This window comes from Triturus cristatus, chromosome 11 (genome assembly GCF_964204655.1).
Source record: "Triturus cristatus chromosome 11, aTriCri1.1, whole genome shotgun sequence".
Classification (NCBI taxonomy): Eukaryota; Metazoa; Chordata; class Amphibia; order Caudata; family Salamandridae; genus Triturus; species Triturus cristatus.
Genome location: NC_140594.1, coordinates 83,569,192 through 83,591,414, shown reverse-complemented (window position 1 = coordinate 83,591,414; position 22,223 = coordinate 83,569,192). Strand labels below are relative to the sequence as shown.

The 22,223-nt window shown below is 47.8% G+C and overlaps 1 protein-coding gene across 2 annotated transcripts in view; it reads right to left on the bottom strand.

The window, feature by feature from the left end:
* Window positions 1–22,223, bottom strand: part of LOC146783286 (carbonic anhydrase 15-like) — a 226,445-nt gene that overhangs the window by 13,975 nt on the left and 190,247 nt on the right. The window contains exons 5-6 of one of the 2 annotated variants that reach the window (XM_085633834.1): window positions 17,506–17,598; window positions 6,582–6,648 (exon numbers count right to left, since the gene is read on the bottom strand). In XM_085633834.1, coding sequence (XP_085489960.1) covers window positions 6,582–6,648; window positions 17,506–17,598 — 160 coding nt within the window. The remainder of the gene's footprint in view (window positions 1–6,581; window positions 6,649–17,505; window positions 17,599–22,223) is intronic. The other variant, XM_085633835.1, reaches the window with a different exon arrangement.

Genomic DNA, 22,223 nt, shown 5'->3' with positions numbered 1-22,223 from the left:
AAGTTGCGGCCATACCTGTTTGGCTCGCACTTCCTAGTTCAGACCGACCACAGACCCCTTCGTTGGCTGATGCAAATGAAGGGGGAGAATCCCAAGTTGTTGAGGTGGTCTATTTCCCTACAGGGGATGGACTTTCAGGTGGAACATCGGCCTGGAGTGGACCACGCCAATGCAGACGGTCTCTGAAGGTATTTCCGCCTTAGTGATGAGAACTCCCAAGGGGTTGGGTAGCTCTCCCCACTTTCAGCTGGGGGGGACGCGTGTTAGACCTGTCAGCCCTTTGGGTGGTCCCTCCTCATCATTATTTATTTTGTCCCACTTTTGCCTCAAACCCTGTTTGAATTTTTCCTTTTTGGGAACCACCAGACTTTTTAGTGTTGCTGCAGATTCAGGGAGCCATTTTATCTACCCCTGAAACTTCTGTCTGAGGGCCTGGAGCACAAAATGGTGGCCACCTGTGACATCACCAGCATCCACTGGAACCTACCAGCACCTTCCAGAACATTCCAGGAGATTCCAGAACCCTGTGACCGTTGGAGGCGGTTTAGAATGTTGGGAAGCTAAGACAGAGAGTTGGCAGTTGGAGCTGGCAGTTGGCACCTGACTGGTGAAGAGAGAGCAGCACAACAGTGAAGGAGGAAGGAGTGAAGCAGCAGGGGTGGAAACTTGTGCCTGGAGTGGGGTCCATAAACCCACCCTTGATACTAGTCCCTACTGATGGATCCCAGCCTATAGCCCTGTGTGGGAAGAAGACAGAAAAACTCATCCTAAGGACCTGAACAGCAGGAACAGGCCTTAGAAGCAGAAAGCAGCAAGATCCTGACCTGGAAACTGGTTTCCCTGGAGTCCGGCGTCGAGTAGCCTAAGACCTGGAGCCCGAGGTGGAGAAGCGGCGCTGACTGAAGAAGCAGACGTCGTACCCGGAGCCGCCTGAGGTCGTGAGAGGGCGCCGACGGAGGTCGTGAGGAATACCAGAGGTCGAGGAGGAAGTGAACCGAGGTCGAGCGAGCGGCGTCATCGGAGGAGTGAAGTCCGCCCTCCGGAGTCGTCGGAGACCGAGGTAGAGGTGAACCGGAGGTCGGGAGTGAGGATCGCACTCCGGAGTCGCCCGGAACCTGAGAGGAGGAGCACCGGAGGTCGGGGGTGAGGATCGCACCCCGGAGTCGCCGGAAGTCGACATCGAGGCCAGGCCGGCCGACGTCATCGGAGCCGAGAGCGCCATCGGACCGGAGCCGCCCGAAGTCGACACCGAGTAGAGACTGCCCGACGCCGTCGAATCGGAGGTCGAGATTGAACCGAGGCCGCCGACATCGGACCGGAACCGCCTACCGGCGTCGTCAAAGAACTGACATTGTGCCGAGGCCGCCGAGACCGAACCGGAACCGCCTCACGGCGTCGACACGACTCCAGCGGCGTCGGAACATCAGAAAAAGGGCAGTAAGTGGAGTAGAGGGCGCCTAAGGCCCTGTGGAGACCTGAGAGACTGCTCTAAGGGGCTAGGGAGGTGCTGAAACCAACCTGACTGTGCCTGGGGTGAACTGGGACTAACCTAGAGAGGTGGTGTGGAGAGAGAAAGCCAGGGCACTGGTATTCCCCCCTTTGATCTACCTCAGTTTAGGCCTCAGCCTTGTCTCAGCCAGGGAGTAGCCCCCCTCAAGCCTTCCACAACCCTACAAGCTGTGCCTGGGCCAAATCAGCCCTTAGGAATTGAAAAGTGATCTGATTACATGAGTGCTGCTGTATACTCTTAATTATTTATTGGGGGCACTGTATTTATTGTGTTAACCTATTTATTGCTTCACTATATTTATTGGTCTACAGGACTTGTTGGTGTACAATATTTATTGGTTCAGTATTTATTGCCTCAGAATATTTAATTGCCTGTATTACCTGCACTTATATTTATGTCCCTTGTATTTATGATCATCCCTATTTATTGAATCTCCAGACAGTATTTATTTGACCTGCACTATTTAAAATTTGTATATTGTGATTGACTTATTTATTTTTCCAATCAGCAACTAAGAGAAAAAGATAAAGAAGAATATTTTCATAATTTTTACGGTGTAGAGTCGTTTTTGGAACGGATGCACGCATGGTTATTGTATGGGTATATTGTATGCTTAGCACGGTGCCTGTTTCCTGACCACTCGAGCCAAGCTACCACAGTGTGTTCGGGGAGTCCACCACCACCCTGCGGAGTGGGAGTGGGCTGTTTCCAACATCATCCACATGCTTAGATATGCAGGTTTTCAATGCGGCCACCTTCCTTGACTGTAGAGGCCCATGGAGGATGAATAAGAGTCAAGGAATGGCGGGGTATGAGGCTTGATGGTAACTGCTTCGTCCGCCCAAGTGAATACCTCCTCGGGGTACCAAAGAACAGGGTGCGGGAGTAATCGGCCACACGCAGCCGGACGGGGAATAGGAGCATCAATTGAATTTTAAATTCACAGAGGCTGCTGAACCATTTTTTGTGTAATCAGGAAATATCATGATATGGTGTGATTCAAATAGTTATGTTTCCTGAGTTCTAGCCAGTTTAAGGATTATGTCTTGATCGTGGAAGTTAAGAATTCTGGGAATGACAGGCCATGGTCGGGCACCGAGAGGGGATTTCTTTACTAGTGCTCTGTGGAGAGGGAATCTGATGGTACCCACTGAGTAATCCAATGAACAAGAAACTTGCCAATATCCTCGCACCCCTCCAGAAATCCCACAAAGCGAAGGTTGTTGTGGCGGGCCCGACTTTCGGCACCTTCCACTCGCACGGTGAGCCCTTTGGTCATTGTCATGACAGTATTAGCTTTTTACTGAAGCGTGGTAACTACATCTTCACCATTAGAAACACGAGTCTCAGCCTCAGTAATGTGCTCCACTGCTTTTCGAAGATCTTGATGCAGCAGCCTTACTTCAGAGCCAGCTGCCCCAATCTTCGCATCCAGCATGTCACGAGACAGGGTGATAGCAGTTAACAACGCCGTGTTGTCTGGTGTATTACCTTGAGCCCCACCAGTATCAAACCCTGTCACTCTAGCCCCAGTAAAATGATCAATCGTGCTCTGTTTTGTTGCGGGCCTGGGGGCTTATCTTTGGTCATTGTCGGGGCTAGGGTCTCTACAGCAAAGGTCTGGGGCTGTATGGTGCCTTGCCGCCCAAGATGTCTGCAGAGAGTACCCTCAGGAAGGATGCAAGCCGCCAAAGGGTACAGGGTCATCTTGGCCACAGTGTAGTGGGCAGGCCCGCAATGGATGAGGGCCATGCGGTGGCTACCAGCTGTGGACGACAAGGAACAGAGGAGCCGTCCCTGACAGCAAACCACACCGAGACCTGGCCCGGCCGCTTCCACAGTCAGGAGTATGCCACCCCTTCCCCCTAATGGTTTCCTCACCAGGCAGTGGGCACGTAGTTGGACACCCGAGTCACCTCATTGGTATGCTACCACAGTCCTCAAGTGTCGTCTGCAGGCCGCGTTCAGCCACTCCAGCCAGTGATTCACAGCCTGCCGGGCCAGATCGGGCCGCCCAAGTCGATCCAGGCGCGGACAGCAAGAAAGGTTGGGACACCCGCTTCTTCCTTCGTGGTGTATATGTGTCATATATGCCATTGTCATTTTCCATATGTTAGCAATGACATGAGCAGGTTGCACACTGTCCTCTGCTTTGCACACGTTTCTATACAAATTCATTTTGCTTTTACACAGAACATGCTATTGTTTTTGCGTTCTGTTCTTTCCTGGGATTTAGTATGAACAACACAGACAAGGTCAAATAACAATGCCCTTTGTGATTCTGTTCTGGTCAGGCCCTAACCCCCTGACAAAAAGCACAGATGCAGTTGTTGTTTGGTAACATGTACTTTGTCATATAAGTATGCACAGATAGGTAGGACACACACTTGGAGAGGAATCTTTCTAGGGAAGAGAGCGTGACAGCACTTGAGATGCAGATGTAGTGTACGGGCTCTGCTGCTAACACCCAGAGATCTTCTCATATATAATCATTTGCTTATTGCGGACTAGTACAAGTGTGAGAGTGAAAGGGTGTGTCCTGCAACTGCAATTCCTGAGAGGGTCGGGAGTGTTGTGTTCTGGGGTATCTAATCACTTGTTCTTCTGTGATTGAGTAGGAGGGCAAGTGAGACACTATAGCTAGTCGGTCGCGGGCTCATGGGTACTCAGGTGGTAGGAAAACTCAGTCCCTGCCTACTAAGGTTCCATGATCTCAAGCATAGTTCTGTGACTCTGCAGAATCCCTGCAACAGTGGCCCTTCAGCATCTGCATCGCCGCTCCTCTCCAGCGCCCGGCGGGTGGATGGTGGCACATTGCGTGGTTGCGGCTCCACTAAGCACAGTCTGGGGGGCCCACTAGGCTGCTGCAGTTCTGAGGGCCGCTGGTCCAGGCCACCCAGTCTCCGTGACTGGCAGACGCCAACAGCGCCAGGCCATCTAGCCCCAAGCGGGCCACCTCTGAGAGCCCGTGGGGCTAGTCCTGCGGCGCTAGACTCAACAACTCGACGTGGCCCGACATGGCCACCAACTCTGCCAGGGCTGCCCTGATGCCCAACCTAGCATTGCGAGGCTGAACGTCAAATCTTCTCTTCTGCCCCTTCGATTCTGGGCTCCACCCACCAGTTCTCCGTCCCCTCCAACTCAGAAAATGGTGTCAGGGGATGGATGGCCGAAAATCTGGAAGGATAAGGCAGGATTATGAGGTGGCTGCTTGAGCTCACCTAGAACGCGTCCGCCATGTTGGAAAACTGGGACAAGCCCCTCAGAATTGGATATTTTAAAAAACACAGAACAGTTCCAAGATTAAAACAAACACACAGTGCTTTAAAATCAATGTGGGCGAAACTAACCACTCCGCGTCAGCTGCATTGTCCGATTAAAAAAGGGTCTGGCTATTGAACCACTAAAGCACGACCAAAGAAAATGGTGGCTCCGCGTTGGATCAAAAGAATGTCAATCAAATTCTGTGTGTCATATTTTCAGGGGCATCACATAACTGATTTGTTAGGGGGTTAGAAAAGGTGAAAGCAAGAGATGTTAAAAAACATTCTTTCAAAGAATAGCTAAGAAATCTTTTCTTTGTAGTACCTATGTACAGGTGCTCCTGGACTTCAATGACATCACAAATCCACCCTCTGACTATCCATCCATCACCCAAGGCAATAGTCCATCTCTTGGGTACCATGATAGTCCTAGCATGAAGAAAGCTGGTCAGAAATATTCTTCTGCGAGCTTTGTTGATCTTTTTTTTTAATGTTTTTTTTAAAAATGCTGCCACCATGACATTGCTTCCTGTTGTTGACAACTACATCACTTCCTATTGTTGTCTTCACCATCACTTCCTGCGGCTAACTTTTGCCACCTGCTTCTCTTTGACACTGTGACCCTTTTTCTAACATTACCTACCGTCTCTTACTATACCATCACATCCTATCCATGTCTATTCCATTATTTCTTGTGCCCAACTGGATTATTACTTCCTGTGCCAAGCCAGGGTTCTCTGTTGCTCTACATTTCAAGCTCTTCCATTATTTCTTGATTTTGGCTCATCTACCAACTTCTGTCCATTTTTATGTATCTCTTAATATTTCTGGAATATCCAGCACTTTATGCTATAGCTCCTCCACTTTAAATCCCCTTTCTTCCATTAGGTTTTGCCCCTGACTTAAACACTATTTCTTCTTCCTGATACTTCATTACTTCCGGTACCTTGCTGCTCATCATTTCCTGTCAGAAGGAGTTGTGTCATCTGCTTGTCTTCATCATTGCTTTCTTTGCATAGCTTCTGACACTCTTTGGCTCTCCCATCACTTTCTACCCCTGCTTGCTCCTGATCTCATTTTGTGGTGCCTTGCGCATCGATCATTGCATCTCAATGGATCATTGCCCCCGGCCTCCAATCAATTCCTGCCCTTAATGTATCCATCACTTTCGATCCTTACCTCATTCATCTTTTCTTATACTTGTTGCCCAATCATTTAATTTCTTGTTGGTATGACTATCTTGCCCATCAATCTATCCCCAACTGCCTAAAAGCAGTGCAGGTAACCCCCATCCTAAAACAACCTAATGCAGACAGCTCTGATTTGAATAACTTCCATCCTATCTGCAACATTCCCAATCTGGCAAAACTGATAGAAAAGTGCGTGCAAGCTCAGCTCTGCTTACAAATTGAGAAATTCAACTCTTGGATCAACATCAGTCCTGTTCCTGTCTCTTCCTTCTGTTAATGCTCCAAGCCTCCCCACCGGGATCTTGTTAATGTAGCTAGCCCCTACATTATTTCCTGTTTTACTTTTTCCATCTTTGCTGCTTGCTAAATCTCTATTCATTTCCGATGATTCAATATCTTATCTTTCAGTTCCATCCTACCACCTGATTGAACATTTTCTACTCTGCTTTCTGGTCCTTTCAACTTCAGCTGAACTGAAATGCATCCGTCACATTACATTATTTTACGTTATGTTACATTATCCTTAAGTTGGAAAGCACACAGTCATCATTGATATGGTCTCTTGAGCCTCTGCATGTGCCGGTATGCAACAATAGAACTAGTTTCCCAAATTCTTACCTTCAAGCGACACGCTCTTCATGGCATCTACTATGGAGTTATAGTTTGTGTTATCAGTCTCCACCACCTGCACAGAGGAAACAACAATGATAAGATTCTGAGCTTAGAAGAGAAACTTAGAGCATCGCCTAGTGTCACCAAGGCCACCTGGGTATCTCTGAGGCCACACAGGTGTCTTTAAGAAAACCCTGGAGTCACATAGGACAGTCAGGACCAAAGGGAGCAGGGTGACCAGGAGCAGGAGGACTAGGAACAGAAGGACCAGTTGAGGCCAGGATGAAGACCAGGGGCCGGGCGCAAAGAATGACAATGCGCCCTATAGGATGAATGCGCTGCCCCCATGGCAGCCGCAAACTCGTGCTGCCCTGGGGTCAGCGCATTCATGTGAAAACAAACAGCAGCCGCTCAGTGTTTTCACAGTACAGGCGGCACCCACCTGCACATAGAAGGGGGTTAGAGATCCCCTTGCAGGCGGGTGCAGTCACTGACTGGGGGGTCCATGGGACCCCGTTTACCCCCTGCAGAGGGTTGCTCTCAGGAGGCGCCTTAACAGTGCGCCACCTTTTAAATGGTGCACAGTCAGTGCGCCTCCTGAGGGCTTCTTTGCCTCTGCGCCCGTGCCTGTAATATGGCATGGGCGCAGAGTCAACAGAATTCCCTGAATTGGCATAGGGCACGCCCCTATGCAAATGAGGGAACGCCCTCTGTTGATAGCACTGGCGCTTTAAGTGTGCCAGCGATATCGGTATTATGGAAGGGGACACACAAGCGTCTGTACCCCCTTCTATAATACCAAAGTGCCACGGGGCGCGCAAAGCGGGTGCAAACGCCTGTTGCACTCCCAGGGCACTTATTGTAATATGGCCCCAGGAGGTTGAGGAATTGGACCAAGAATAGGAGGAGGACCAGGAGGAAGCAGTAGAAGGAGGAGGGTCAGGCAGCAGACCATAGGATCAGAAGGAGGTGATGGACCAGGAGGAAGCAGAAGAAGGAGGAGGGTCAGGCAGCAGACCACAGGATCAGAAGAAGGTCATGGACCAGGAGGAAGCAGAAGAAGGAGGAGGGTCAGGCAGCAGACCACAGGATCAGAAGGAGGTGATGGACCAGGAGGAGGCAGAAGAAGGAGGAGGGTCAGGCAGCAGACCATAGGATCAGAAGGAGGTGATGGACCAGGAGGAGGCAGAAGAAGGAGGAGGGTCAGGCAGCAGACCATAGGATCAGAAGGAGGTCATGGACTAGGAGGAAGCAGTAGAAGGAGGAGGGTCAGGCAGCAGACCACAGGATCAGAAGGAGGTCATGGACCAGGAGGAAGCAGTAGAAGGAGGAGGGTCAGGCAGCAGACCATAGGATCAGAAGGAGGTGATGGACCAGGAGGAGGCAGAAGAAGGAGGAGGGTCAGGCAGCAGACCATAGGATCAGAAGGAGGTCATGGACCAGGAGGAAGCAGTAGAAGGAGGATGGTCAGGCAGCAGACCACAGGATCAGAATGAGGTCATGGACCAGGAGGAAGCAGTAGAAGGAGGAGGCTCAGGCAGCAGACCAGAGGATCAGAAGGAGGTGATGGTCCAGGAGGAGGCAGAAGAAGGAGGAGGGTCAGGCAGCAGACCATAGGATCAGAAGGAGGTCATGGACCAGGAGGTGGACCAGGAGCCAGAGGTGGACTAGGATTATGGGGAGGACCAAGTCACAGAGGGTCAGGACCCACAAGAGTAATGGACTAGAAGGATAACCACAACGACTATCAAGTGGAGGAGCGGTGGGTTAGGAGTAGTAGGAGGAAGAGGCAGAGGACAGGGCCAGGAGCGTTCAAGAAGCATCACGATGAGGAGGGCCAGGAGAGTGGTGAAGAGGAGGAGGAAGAGGAAGAGGGGGAGGAGGGCCTGGAGGAGGAGGAGGAGGAGGAGGAAGAGCAGATGACCCGAGGGGAGTGGACAGATCAGAGCAAAGAAAGGGGCCCTGCAGGAGAAGGCACACTCTTGAATATTACAGAAGCCACACCTCTCATGTAGGATTCCTAATTACTGGTCTCAGGGCACCACCCCTTTAGGGGCCCCATCTTTCTCAGCACTCTGAGGCCAGTGCTTATCCCACCCCACTATCAATGCAGGCGGCTGCCAATTAAGGGAGCCAGAACCCCTTTACTGTCACCTGCTTCCTTCTGCCTATCCCTTTGGGGGCAGCATTTTTCAATACTAATGTATAGGCCGTCATTGGCTCCACCCTTCATGACAAGGTCCCTCCTGGCTCTGTCCCTGTGCATGCAGGAAACTAGAGAAAGAACCACACAAACTCTCCTGCTCCCCACAGATTCAGCCAAAGTTAAGCTGTTCAGTTCCCACGTTACACAAACATAAGGCATTGAAACTTTGAAGTTTATGCTAGACATTAAGAATCGCTCAGGGCAGGAAGACAGAGAAAGACCGACAGAGATGGGAAGAGAGAGACAAACAGCAAGAGAAATAGGGAGAGACAAACAAAGTCACAGAAAGAGTTGAGCAGAGAGAGAGAGAGCTAAAGAGAGACAGTCCGTGGCAGAGAAAGAAAGACAAGGATAGAAAGACAGGGTGAGAAAGAAACATAGAAGGTTAGGAGGAGACAGGGAAGAGAAAGACGATGAAAAAACAAAAAGATGAAGAGATGGGAAGATAAAGTGAGAGGAAAACATGGAAAGGAAATGAGACAGAAAGGAAGAGAAATAGACCGACGGACAGGCAGAGAAATACAGTGAGAGAGAGATGGAGAGAGGCAGAGTAAGACAAGTAGAGAGAGATTAAGATTGGCAGAGACAGGCAAAGAAGGCGAGAGGGAGCGATGAGAGGAAGAGAAAAAAATGAAAAGGATGAAAGGCATACATGTAAGAAAGACAGTAAAAGACACAGAGAGACAGGGTGAGAGAAACACAAAGACAGAGAAAGGCAGCAATCCCGAATGAATACAAAGAGAGAGTCAGGGAGAGGAAGAAAAAGACAAGGAGGGGCACAGATAGGGAGAGAGAGAAAGGAGAGAGTTAGATAAAGAGTCAGAAAGTGAGGCGGAGACAGACAAAAAAAGACAGATACATATAGACGAAGAGTGAAAGAGAAAGAAAAAGACTGGGAGAGCCACAGAGGGAGACAGGGGACGCCATTTGTATATCTCTCTTTCTATTTCTATCTATCCATCAACTATCCATAATCTATTTGCATCCATCCATCCATCTTGCTCGGTCTGCATCTCTGTCTATATCTCTTTTGTTTGTCTCTCTCACTCTCTCAATCTGTGACTCTTTGCCCATCACTCTGTGTGTGTGCAGCACAAGCGATTGCAGCTGTAGTAGCGCCCAGAGGCCTTGGACATGGGCGGCTCCGAGCTGTGACGGTGCACGCATATAGTAGGGGCACCAAGTACATGGAGGCTGGTAGCAGCATCTGCTGTAAATGTGGACGAGGCACAGTTAGCACCACCGTGACTTCCTGTGACACTGTCTGCGGAGCCACGAGCAGAAGCTCCTACCCGAGCTGTGCATAGCCACAGCAGGAGCAACAAGGGCCCTTGGATAGCAGGAGCAACAGGGGCCCTTGGACAACAGGAGCAACAAGGGCCCTTGGACAGCAGGAGCAACAGAGGCCCTGGGACAGCAGGAGCAACAGAGGCCCTTGGACAACAGGAGCAACAAGGGCCCTGGGACAGCAGAAGCAACAAGGGCCCTGGGACAGCAGGAGCAACAGGGGTCCTTGGGCAGCAGGAGTAACAAGGGCCCTTGAACAGCAGGAGCAACAGGGGCCCTTGGACAGCAGGAGCAACAAGGGCCCTGGGACAGCAGGAGCAACAGGGGCCCTTGGACAACAGGAGCAACAAGGGCCCTTGGACAGCAGGAGCAACAAGGGCCCTGGGACAGCAGGAGCAACAGAGGCCCTTGGACAGCAGGAGCAACAAGGGCCCTGGGACAGCAGAAGCAACAAGGGCCCTGGGACAGCAGGAGCAACAGGGGTCCTTGGGCAGCAGGAGTAACGAGGGCCCTTGAACAGCAGGAGCAACAGGGGCCCTTGGACATCAGGAGCAACAAGGGCCCTTGGGCAGCAGGAGCAACAAGGGCCCTTGGACAGCAGGAGCAACAAGGGCCCTGGGACAGCAGGAGCAACAGGGGCCCTTGGACAGCAGGAGCAACAAGGGCCCTTGGACAGCAGGAGCAACAGGGGCCCTTGGACAACAGGAGCAACAAGGGCCCTTGGACAGCAGGAGCAACAAGGGCCCTGGGACAGCAGGAGCAACAGGGGCCCTTGGACAGCAGGAGCAACAAGGGCCCTGGGACAGCAGAAGCAACAAGGGCCCTGGGACAGCAGGAGCAACAGGGGTCCTTGGGCAGCAGGAGTAACAAGGGCCCTTGAACAGCAGGAGCAACAGGGGCCCTTGGACAGCAGGAGCAACAAGGGCCCTTGGACAGCAGGAGCAACAAGGGCCCTGGGACAGCAGGAGCAACAGGGGCCCTTGGACAGCAGGAGCAACAAGGGCCCTTGGACAACAGGAGCAACAAGGGCCCTTGGACAGCAGGAGCAACAAGGGCCCTGGGACAGCAGGAGCAACAGGGGCCCTTGGACAGCAGGAGCAACAAGGGCCCTGGGACAGCAGAAGCAACAAGGGCCCTGGGACAGCAGGAGCAAAAGGGGTCCTTGGGCAGCAGGAGTAACAAGGGCCCTTGAACAGCAGGAGCAACAGGGGCCCTTGGACAGCAGGAGCAACAAGGGCCCTTGGGCAGCAGAAGCAACAAGGGCCCTTGGACAGCAGGAGCAACAGGAGCCCTTGGACAGCAGGAGCAACAGAATAACCCTTTGACAGCAGGAGCAACAGGGGCCCTTGGACAGCCGGAGTGCCCTTGGACAGCAGGAGCAACAAGGGCCCTTGGACAGCAGGAGCAACAAGGGCCCTTGGACAGCAGGAGCAACAAGGGCCCTTGGGCAGCAGGAGCAACAGGGGCCCTTGGACAGCAGGAGCGCCCTGGGACAGCAGGAGCAACAAGGGCCCTTGGACAGCAGGAGCAACGAGGGCCCTTGGACAGCAGGAGCAACAAGGGCCCTTGGACAGCAGTAGCAACAAGGGCCCTTGGACAGCAGGAGCACCAAGGGCCCTTGGACAGCAAGAACAACAAGGGCCCTTGGACAGCAGAAGCAACAAGGGCCACTGGACAACAGTAGTAACAAGGGACCTTGGACAGCAGGAACAACAAGGGCCCTTGGACAGCAAGAACAACAAGGGCCACTGGACAGCAGTAGTAACAAGGGCCCTTGGACAGCAGTAGTAACAAGGGCCCTTGGACAGCAGTAGTAACCAGGGCCCTTATTACAAAGGCGTTTTGGAGGGCGTAACAACATTGGTCCTGATTCACAATGTTAAACTTACACTTTTGTGTAAGTTTACGATTTTTTGCAAGTCACAAAGGAATTTAACAAGAAGCCTCTTTACGACGGCCTGTCTTTTCAAGCGTGGATTCTCCTTTACAAGTGCGGAGACTTCGCAGTCGTAAAGATAATACTCGTGAAAATTACTTTGTGAATTGCTAAAACAAAAGTGTAAGTTTATGTTTGTGACTCGGGCCCATAGTTCTGTAGTACTCTTTAGTACCCTTACGTGCATTTTTGTATCAGCCCTGAAACATTCTGCCCCTTGTTAGCAAAAGTGCAAACAGGGCACAGTCCTTTCTGTTAGTACTCATTGCATAGGAGTATTCTCCAAATATGCCCATCTCACTCCCCTTTTAGCTGTCTTGGGGCTAAATCTAAAAATGTATGTAACAGTACACAAAGGAGTGTTAACAGGGCACATTTTAACATACTCCTAAATGCCCCATGTCAAGTAAGAAATAGCTTGCGTAAGGACACCTTATCTAAAGAGCTTAAAAACAGCTTTGTTGGTCCACCTACCATGCAAATAAAACAAGCTGACCTCACACTAGTGTCAGGTGTTATTAATCCCCAAATTATTGGTGCTATTTTTATCAGCCTCTGAAAATGCGAAATGTAAGTCTTTCCATCTGATATTCAAACATGTGATGCTCAGATCTCTGCCACTGGCTCTCAACCCACTAAGCTTTCTCGTGAGATATATAGTTACATAGAGGCCCTAGAGAATTTATCCTATTATTCACCTAACAAATAGGACATTTTTCTAAGCAATGAACCAAGACTAGAGGCTTTTCAGCTGTTTGTTCATCAACTTTTCCTTTACATTTTATCTTTAGTTTTGAAACGAGATTGAATTACATTTTAACAAGTACCTGAAAAAGGGAAAAACTAAGTGTACAAAAGTGTTGAATGCAAAGCCCCAGGGCTTGAAACACACCAAGATTCGAGTCTTTAATCTCCTTAAAGAGCAGCAAATGAAGGGGTGTTGTATGTATGTGAGAGGGGACACCCATACCTCAAAGGGAACCTGGGTGTATAAAACAATAGTTCCATGGGATTCACTTATCTGTGAAGGAGTTGTGCTGGGTTCACAATTCTAAGCATGAAACAACAGAGTATACCTCATTCAACTTCAGGCTCAAATAAACATTAAGGGGCACATGCATCAAGCATACATTTTGCGATTCTAATATAGAGATTTATACCGAATCGTTATTTTGGAATAGCAAAAAGCTACGCATGTAGGAATCGCAAATTAATTTGCGATTCCTTAACATTAGCTAATAACGATTCTGAAGTTGCTAATCATTGTTTGCTAATGTGACGCCAATCATCCCCATGGGCCTACATGCCCACTGGAATGCACGGTAATGCATTCGCAAATTGTGATTGCCAAATTTGTGATCGCCAATTGTGAATGCAAATCCAAGGGTGGCCGGGGGCATAAGGCCGCCCCCTGAATCACCCCCCAAAAAAGATAAGTGTGCACATGTAAAGCATGTGCGCTACATGGCACTTCAAAAAACGTGAAGTTGCTGGTAATTTGCGTTTCCTAAATGCACAGTTCGCATTTAGGAAAGGCTACATGTATCGCCATTCCCTAAATGCATTAAACAAATTAGGTAATCGCAAATAATTGAGATTACCTGAATTGCAAATGTCAAGCCTTTTATGCATTAGAAATAGCCTTTTTCCGTTCGCAAAAGGGCCGATTCTGCAAATGGAAAATGACTTGATGAATGTGCCCCTAAATGTCTGAAACATAATATGGAATAGCTACACCAGTCAATGTCAATGAAATAAAGTCACAAGTAACACTTCGTGCAAACAATCAAGTGCCAGAAAAACAACTATACCTGAATCGTGTATTAATGGAGCGCGTGGCAATAAGGGGCACATGTATGAAAGAACAGGTTTGCGAGTCCTTAATAGCGATTTTTTGCGAATGGCTATTAAAAACTTGCAAACTGCTATGTAGGTAGTTTTTGCATTTAAAATAGCAATTCCTACCCATTCCTTATTTGCTTCTCACAAACTGCGAGTCGCAAATCAGGAATGGCTTCCCATTTATTTGTATGGGCCAAGAGGCCCATAGGAATGAATGGGAATTACATGCACAATTTGCGAGTACACAATAGGTACTCGGAAATTGCGCACGCAATTTCAAGAGTTCCCAAAGGATACCCTGTTGCACCCCTGAAATGTACCTGTGTGCACATGTGGCGCACATACATGCCCTAAGGGCATGCATGTGTGCCACATGGCACTTTGAAAAAAGAAAAAAGTGCTTTTTTAGAGGAAATCGCAAATTACCACCAATTTGAAGTTGGTGGTAATTTGCAGTTCCTTACAGTAATATCGCAATTTGTGATGGCTACTGGAATAGCTTTTAGGAAATCGCAAGTTGCAATTCTCTAAATGCATTCGCAAAATAGGAAATCACAAATTTTGCGATTCTCTAAATTGCGAGGGCCTTTTAGAATGATACATCCCAAAAGGCTTTTTCCCATTCGCAAACAAGCCAATTCTGAGAATCGGCCCATTTGCAAACGGGAAAATGGCTTCATACATATGCCACTAAATGTTCAGTTGGTTTAAAGTCAATGGGGTATATATTTAGTCAAGGGGAATAATAATAAGCGTTTCAACCCTAATGGCAAGTGTCTGCCACCCTCATCAGTCAAACATGTAACATAAGTCAAAGTAGGCATTCATACAGAACGCAATAAGACATCAGTGCGCTACATATGGCGTTGATGCTCTTTAAATGGCACGAAAGCCTGGCTCGGGTTCAGTAGAGTCATTGGCCAAGAAAACAACTTGAACTAAATCAGAGTAAATGAGGAGGTTTACAAACAAGTTTAATTCCTTTGAAAACCACCTGACTACCTAAAACCTGTGTCTAATTCCAAATGAGTCCAACATGTTTCGGCTCGCTAATATTTAACAAGGCCTTCCATAAACTAGGAGGCTATTATATGGAACAGCTCAGATATTTTTTATGTTTCATCGAGCTACATTGTTTCTCTCAACTTAGACACCCGGTGCACGACTAGTAATCAAACATCTGCAAGTGGGGCGGTCTCAAGAAGGTAGTGTGTCTTGAGCCGTTTCTTAATTTTCCAACTCGTACTTGCACCAGACATTTCATTAAAATCATATGATGTGTCTTATGAGCCAATCAGGTTCTTCAAATGAATTATTCTGCATTGTAGCACATAACCCTAATAAGAGCTTAAATCACTCATTAAAGAGACAGATTTCAGAGGCTGAAACTGCTGGTTATAATAATCTATCTCTAGAACCCAGATGTGGAGTTCCTTTTCTTGAAGAGCTTTAAGTGGCCGGGGTCCTTTGGTGATGGAGTGCGGAGCCACCACTAAGGGCAGCGTTGACTGGCTGAGAATGGGTGGGCTCACCTGCGTCTCCCCTCGTGGTGACAGATCTTAGGAAGCAATCCTACTTTACCAGCCAGGCCTCCTGCTTACTTTCCAAACAAAATCAAATATAGTGGGGGGGGGGAGGGGGGGGGTTGGAGATATATGGAATGCAAAGGAAAGCCGACATAGGTAGAGAAATTAGACCAATGCTGTAAATCCACACTCGCAGCATTCATCATTCTTAAATTCGCATGAGCAAAGCTGCTGTCTTTAGCATGTCTTTTATCTGAGATCCTATAGGAGGCCAGGATGAGGTTGGGCCGGCCTGGGCTCCCACTTGATCCGTGAATGTCATTTAGAGGTTGTCTGGGGTTGCAGCTGCGACCCCTGGTGAGTACCTTGCTATTCCTGGCTTTAGAGGTCGGCAAATCTGTGACAAGAATACAGGGGCTGTTCACACCTAGTCGTGTTGAGCCTTCCTCCTCCTTGTTTAATAAAAAAAAAAAATATTACACTGATAGTAAACACTAGTCTGATGTTCACTTCTAGCGTAATAATGAATGGAGCCCCAGGAGCTGGAAAGGACCTTCACTAGCATCTCAGGAAAGTAAAAACAAACTTTTAAATGTATGTTGTGTGCATGCGGGGGCTAAATCAATTAATACATGTGCACATAACAAATATTGTTTTTTAAATTTCGTTTTTGTCTCTCCCTGTGATTTATAAATATTTTTCTCAATGCAGTACACACTTGGGGACCTATAACATCAATACAGTTTGCGGTATAAATAATTTAGGCTCCCAGAGTCTGTTCTGTGTTTTTTGGCACTGTAGCCTCTTCAGACAAACACATCTTTTTTCAAGTGATACGAAGAGAAACAAGTAATGTTCCCCTGGCATATCGTGCCAGCAGAGTAATATAGAAGGTATCTAAAACAGCTGTCAAATGAGTTATTATTATGGAACTTCAATGATATCAATTATTGTGATATCATCAGTGTTAAGGTCATGTGACATCACTTCCTAGGAAAATGCAGGGTCAAAGGTCATATGATGTCACTTCCTGTGATGTCGTTAAGGTAAAAGTGTGTGTTGTGTCCCTTCCACTACACCTGGCATTTTAGTAGAATCAACGTCCATGAATCTGTACCGTGAACCATCGAGCTAAATTACAACCATGGCTACTCAACGTGGTTTGATGACTGTGTTCTCCTGGTGATGTCCACGCCTTCTTAAGCCAGAGACGCCGGCAGCAAACGTGGCTACTCAACGTGGTTTGATGGTTGTGTTCTCCTGGTGATGTCCACACCTTCTTAAGCCAGAGAGGCCGGCAGCAAACGTGGCTACTCAACGTGGTTTGATGGTTGTGTTCTCCTGGTGATGTCCACGCCTTCTTAAGCCAGAGAGGCCGGCAGCAAACGTGGCTACTCAACGTGGTTTGATGGTTGTGTTCTCCTGGTGATGTCCACGCCTTCTTAAGCCAGAGAGGCCGGCAGCAAACGTGGCTACTCAACGTGGTTTGATGGTTGTGTTCTCCTGGTGATGTCCACGCCTTCTTAAGCCAGAGAGGCCAGCAGCAAACGTGGCTACTCAACGTGGTTTGATGGTTGTGTTCTCCTGGTGATGTCCACGCCTTCTTAAGCCAGAGAGGCCGGCAGCAAACGTGGCTACTCAACGTGGTTTGATGGTTGTGTTCTCCTGGTGATGTCCACGCCTTCTTAAGCCAGAGAGGCCGGCAGCAAACGTGGCTACTCAACGTGGTTTGATGGTTGTGGTCTCCTGGTGATGTCCACGCCATCTTAAGCCAGAGAGGTCGGCAGCAAACGTGGCTACTCAACGTGGTTTGATGGTTGTGTTCTCCTGGTGATGTCCACGCCTTCTTAAGCCAGAGAGGCTGGCAGCAAACGTGGCTACTCAACGTGGTTTGATGGTTGTGTTCTCCTGGTGATGTCCACGCCTTCTTAAGCCAGAGAGGCTGGCAGCAAACGTGGCTACTCAACGTGGTTTGATGGTTGTGGTCTCCTGGTGATGTCCACGCCATCTTAAGCCAGAGAGGTCGGCAGCAAATAGCACAAATAAACATAGAAACGCTCGCTAACGCGCAAAGATGTAAACACACCTAGACGTGTATCTAGATCCACACAAGTGTGTTGCGTCACCACTTACCTTAAACAGCAGCCCCAGGACAGCCAGCCCGTTCGGGTCTGCTTTAGCAGCTGCAATGCTCTTGTACTTGGAGTTCAGATGGACAATGTGCAGCTACGACACAAAAGGAGAGAGAAAAAGATTACCCATAATCCTCAGCAGCTTACTGATCAGGTCGATGGTTACTCAATAGGTTTAAAAGCCCTTTCTGCTTAGATCTGATCAAGTGAAAGAGCTGCATGTGCCTCACGCTCTTTGACTCACTGCTTCATTGACTCCAAGAGAGGAGTCTCTTGTTAACCTCAGCCTCCCGCTCTTCCTAGCTGCAAAGCACCAAGAAGAAGGGTCACCTGTGAACCCGAAGACATGTCACTTTATGGTTACATCGTTTACTTGTTGATGTCAGACTCACTCCCTCATACTATTACATGTCAGATGATAACCTCATGCTTCTTCACTTCCTGGTTAAATGGGTCATGTGTTAAATAAATACAGGCTCCATTATGGGCCATGTGTTAAACACAGGCTCCAGTATTTCCTGGTTACATGGGCCATGTGTTAAACACAGGCTCCAGTATTTCCTGGTTACATGGGCCATGTGTTAAACACAGGCTCCATTATTTCCTGGTTACATGGGCCATGTGTTAAAGAAACACAGGCTCCATTATGGGCCATGTGTTAAATAAACACAGGCTCCATTATTCCCTGGTTACATGGGCCATGTGTTAAATAAACACAGGCTCCATTATTCCCTGGTTACATGGGCCATGTGTTAAAGAAACACAGGCTCCATTATGGGCCATGTGTTAAATAAACACAGGCTCCATTATTCCCTGGTTACATGGGCCATGTGTTAAAGAAACACAGGCTCCATTATGGGCCATGTGTTAAATAAACACAGGCTCCATTATTCCCTGGTTACATGGGCCATGTGTTAAATAAACACAGGCTCCATTATTCCCTGGTTACATGGGCCATGTGTTAAAGAAACACAGGCTCCATTATGGGCCATGTGTTAAATAAACACAGGCTCCATTATTCCCTGGTTACATGGGCCATGTGTTAAAGAAACACAGGCTCCATTATGGGCCATGTGTTAAATAAACACAGGCTCCATTATTTCCTGGTTACATGGGCCATGTGTTAAATAAACACAGGCTCCATTATTCCCTGGTTACATGGGCCATGTGTTAAATAAACACAGGCTCCATTATTCCCTGGTTACATGGGCCATGTGTTAAAGAAACACAGGCTCCATTATGGGCCATGTGTTAAATAAACACAGGCTCCATTATTCCCTGGTTACATGGGCCATGTGTTAAAGAAACACAGGCTCCATTATGGGCCATGTGTTAAATAAACACAGGCTCCATTATTTCCTGGTTACATGGGCCATGTGTTAAAGAAACACAGGCTCCATTATGGGCCATGTGTTAAATAAACACAGGCTCCATTATTCCCTGGTTACATGGGCCATGTGTTAAATAAACACAGGCTCCATTATTTCCTGGTTACCTGATCCCTAAAGGGCAATGTTACTTGTTAAAGAATTAACCTTATATCTGTAGCTTTGTCAGTGACCCGGAAGGAGCAGAGTTCTGGATCCTTCAATAACCCACTTGTTACGTAACAAGATACCATAATGGAATAACTAATTCGTTCACCACCCTCACTGTCCAACAACCAGAAACCAAAGGAGCAAACTCGAACCATCATCCCCTTTACTAACTAGGAGACTATACTAACTAGGAGACAATACTAATGAAAACAAATGCCTAGAACCTTCAACTCTCTTCCTGACCAGCTCAAGATAAAAATGAGATAATAATTTCCCACAACCTTGGCTAATACAAGGCCCCACTGAGTAGAAATGCCCCAAACCATCACCTCTTTTATTAACCGGTGCAATGATTTATTGAAAAGGATAATCTGTAATCTTTAGCTATTTTACTGATGCACCTAAAGGACCAAGAATAAATGCTGCCTAGTAAGTTCATCTCACTCATTGCCCAGTACACAGCATCCTGGAGAAGCTCTGCCTGGCATCTTCTTTCATCCTCTCACATACATCTCCTCGAGGGCAACATAGGACATTAATGAATAGAGTCCTAGAACTCTAAGCTCCTTTGTTGACCTCCTGGGAACCAACACAAACTGTTACCATTAAACTTCAATTGTTTGACTGGTTAGAGCAAGAAAAGGTACTCCTTTAAAAGGAACCGATTAGTAACGTGGAGTATTACCCAGTTCATTCAACTAACACCTTCCAATGTCAAGGGTTACCCAGAAATCTCACAGCCCTAAGGGCCACCTACAGGGTCTTGGGCTCTCTTAAGGAGATACGAGATGAGTAGGCAATTACCTCGGACATCACGAGACCAGTGGTAACAAGGTTAGTAGTTGGGTACCAAATGTCAAAGCAGGGGTAGCAGTCCCAGTCTCACAATGCATGATTTCAAAGTCCTTTGAAAGCAGGGTTTGTTTCATGGATGTCAATTCACCAAAATGCCAGGGGTAGCGGAAGTGAGCTCAGACACACTGCCCCTCCCCCTTAATACACCACAGGTAGTGACCTCACAAAGGGCCATATGTAGGTAGCCTAATACCGGTCGGTAACAGCCGATTTTCGGTAAAAATCCTGTTACCGACGGTATTCAGGCTTTTGGTATGTAGGGGGGACATTTCAGGATTCGGTAATTTACCAAATCGGTAAAATTACCGATTCGGTAATTTTACCGATTCGGTAAATACCGAATCCTGAAATGAGATGTAGGGGGAGTGTGTGGGTGTTGTGTGGATTCGTTATTTACCACCAACTAAAAGTTGGTGGTAAATGACGAATGTCTTAGAAAAAGCATTTTTCGGCCCTTAGAAGTGTGCAATGTGGCAGACATACATGCCCTTAGGGCATGTATGTGTGCCACATGTGCACACATGCAGGAATCAGGGGTGCAACAGGGTGTCACTGTGACACCCTGCCACCCTTGATTGTGCTCCCACCATTACCGAATCGGTATTTACCAATTCGGTAATGGTAACTGGCTTTCCATTGATTCCTATGGGCCTGCTGGCCCATAGGAATCAATGGGAAGCCAGTTACCATTACCGAATCGGTAAATACCGATTCTTAATTACCGACCAATTCCGAATCGGTAATTTTTACCGACTGATTACCTACATAGCATTTACCACTTCATAAATACCGAATCGGTAAAATTCGGTATTTATGAAGTGGCAAATGTTAGGCTACCTACATAAGGCCCATAGGCTTTGATGTTATGATATTATAGGAAGTTCTGTCACATGCCCCTTGGTCCTAGTAACATTACAGAAAGTGATTTTTTAAAGATTTAAAATGAAAGTTAGACCCATTATAGATGCGGCCAGAGCCATGACATTCCTAGGTACAGCCATCGCATTTCCAAGTACAGCCTCAAATGCCCCATCACTACCATCATATGGCTAGGTGCAGCAACACAAGAGCACAGTCATTGTTTAGAGTAGGCCTGGGCGGTGAACTCTACTCCGTTCATGGAGTTTGCGGAGTTTTCTGCACGCCACACTACGCAGAGCTCGCAGAGTGCATAAAACTCCGCTCCACATAGTGCAGCGGAGGTTTTTTCCCGCTCGCGCTTGGGGTGAACGGCAGTTCGTACTGCACTCTGCCAGTTGCTGAACTACGCTGAGTTTTTTTGTCACTTCGTGGAGTTCCGTGTAGGGAAACTTTGCGAACTACGCCACTGATCTGGATGGGGACTGCGTCTGCGTGTATTTCTCGGAACCAGTATGCACACATGCTTCAAAAGGAGTCTGTGTTCCACCCTTAACAACTGAGTGTCTGTTCTGGAAATTGTGATGTTATAGCTATCAGAGGGGTGGAAAAGGCTGAGACTAGGAATGTGACTTGTGCCTTTACGCTCTACGCAGATTCTTCAGCAGCATTTTCAGTTTTAATCTTATGAACTCCTGTTTTCTACACCAGGAGTCAGCACACATTTGTATCAGTATCTCACACCCTGACTCTCAAGCTCAAATAGTTATGCACAGACAAAGCAGTTAAATAGACTAAAAGTACTAAACTCATACACCACAATGAGTTAAAACTGGCTCATACAACTTAACACAACTAGCTACTTCCAAGAAAGGTATCACAAGTGCATTACTTTGAACAAACCTTTCTTCCTTTCAGTTGTAAAAGAGAACCGTTTAATTACATGGCAGTACAAGGTGCCACTGCCCGAAAATGCTGACCGTTCTAATATATGACAATAAAGTTTGAATTACTGTACATTCTTTATTTATGTTTTGTATACTAAGAAAGGCACTTGTGTTTCAACTTCTAGCACAGTTGGCATTGGCATATCACATATCATTTCGTTGCAGCTGATATTGTTGGCACCGTCGTTCGAAGGGCACTTTACTGCAGTCATCTATCTCAGGTAGGTACCGCTCTCTGTAGCACACACGCCATTATGACCTCAGACTGAGAACACCAGTCTCAGGTGCTCGACAGACGACGACGAGGCAAAATGTATTATTTATTTAATTTTCCCTTATGGATGTCTATCGAGTTCCCTCCACCCAGCCACACCGCTCTTACCTGCACGGGCCGCTCTTGGTTCAAACTAATACACTTACGACACCCTTCTTGGAAGCAGCTAGTGCAAAACTGACATAGGATGACTACATTTGGGAGTTGTGTTAAGTTGTTTGAGCAAGTTTTAACTCCTTGTGGTGTA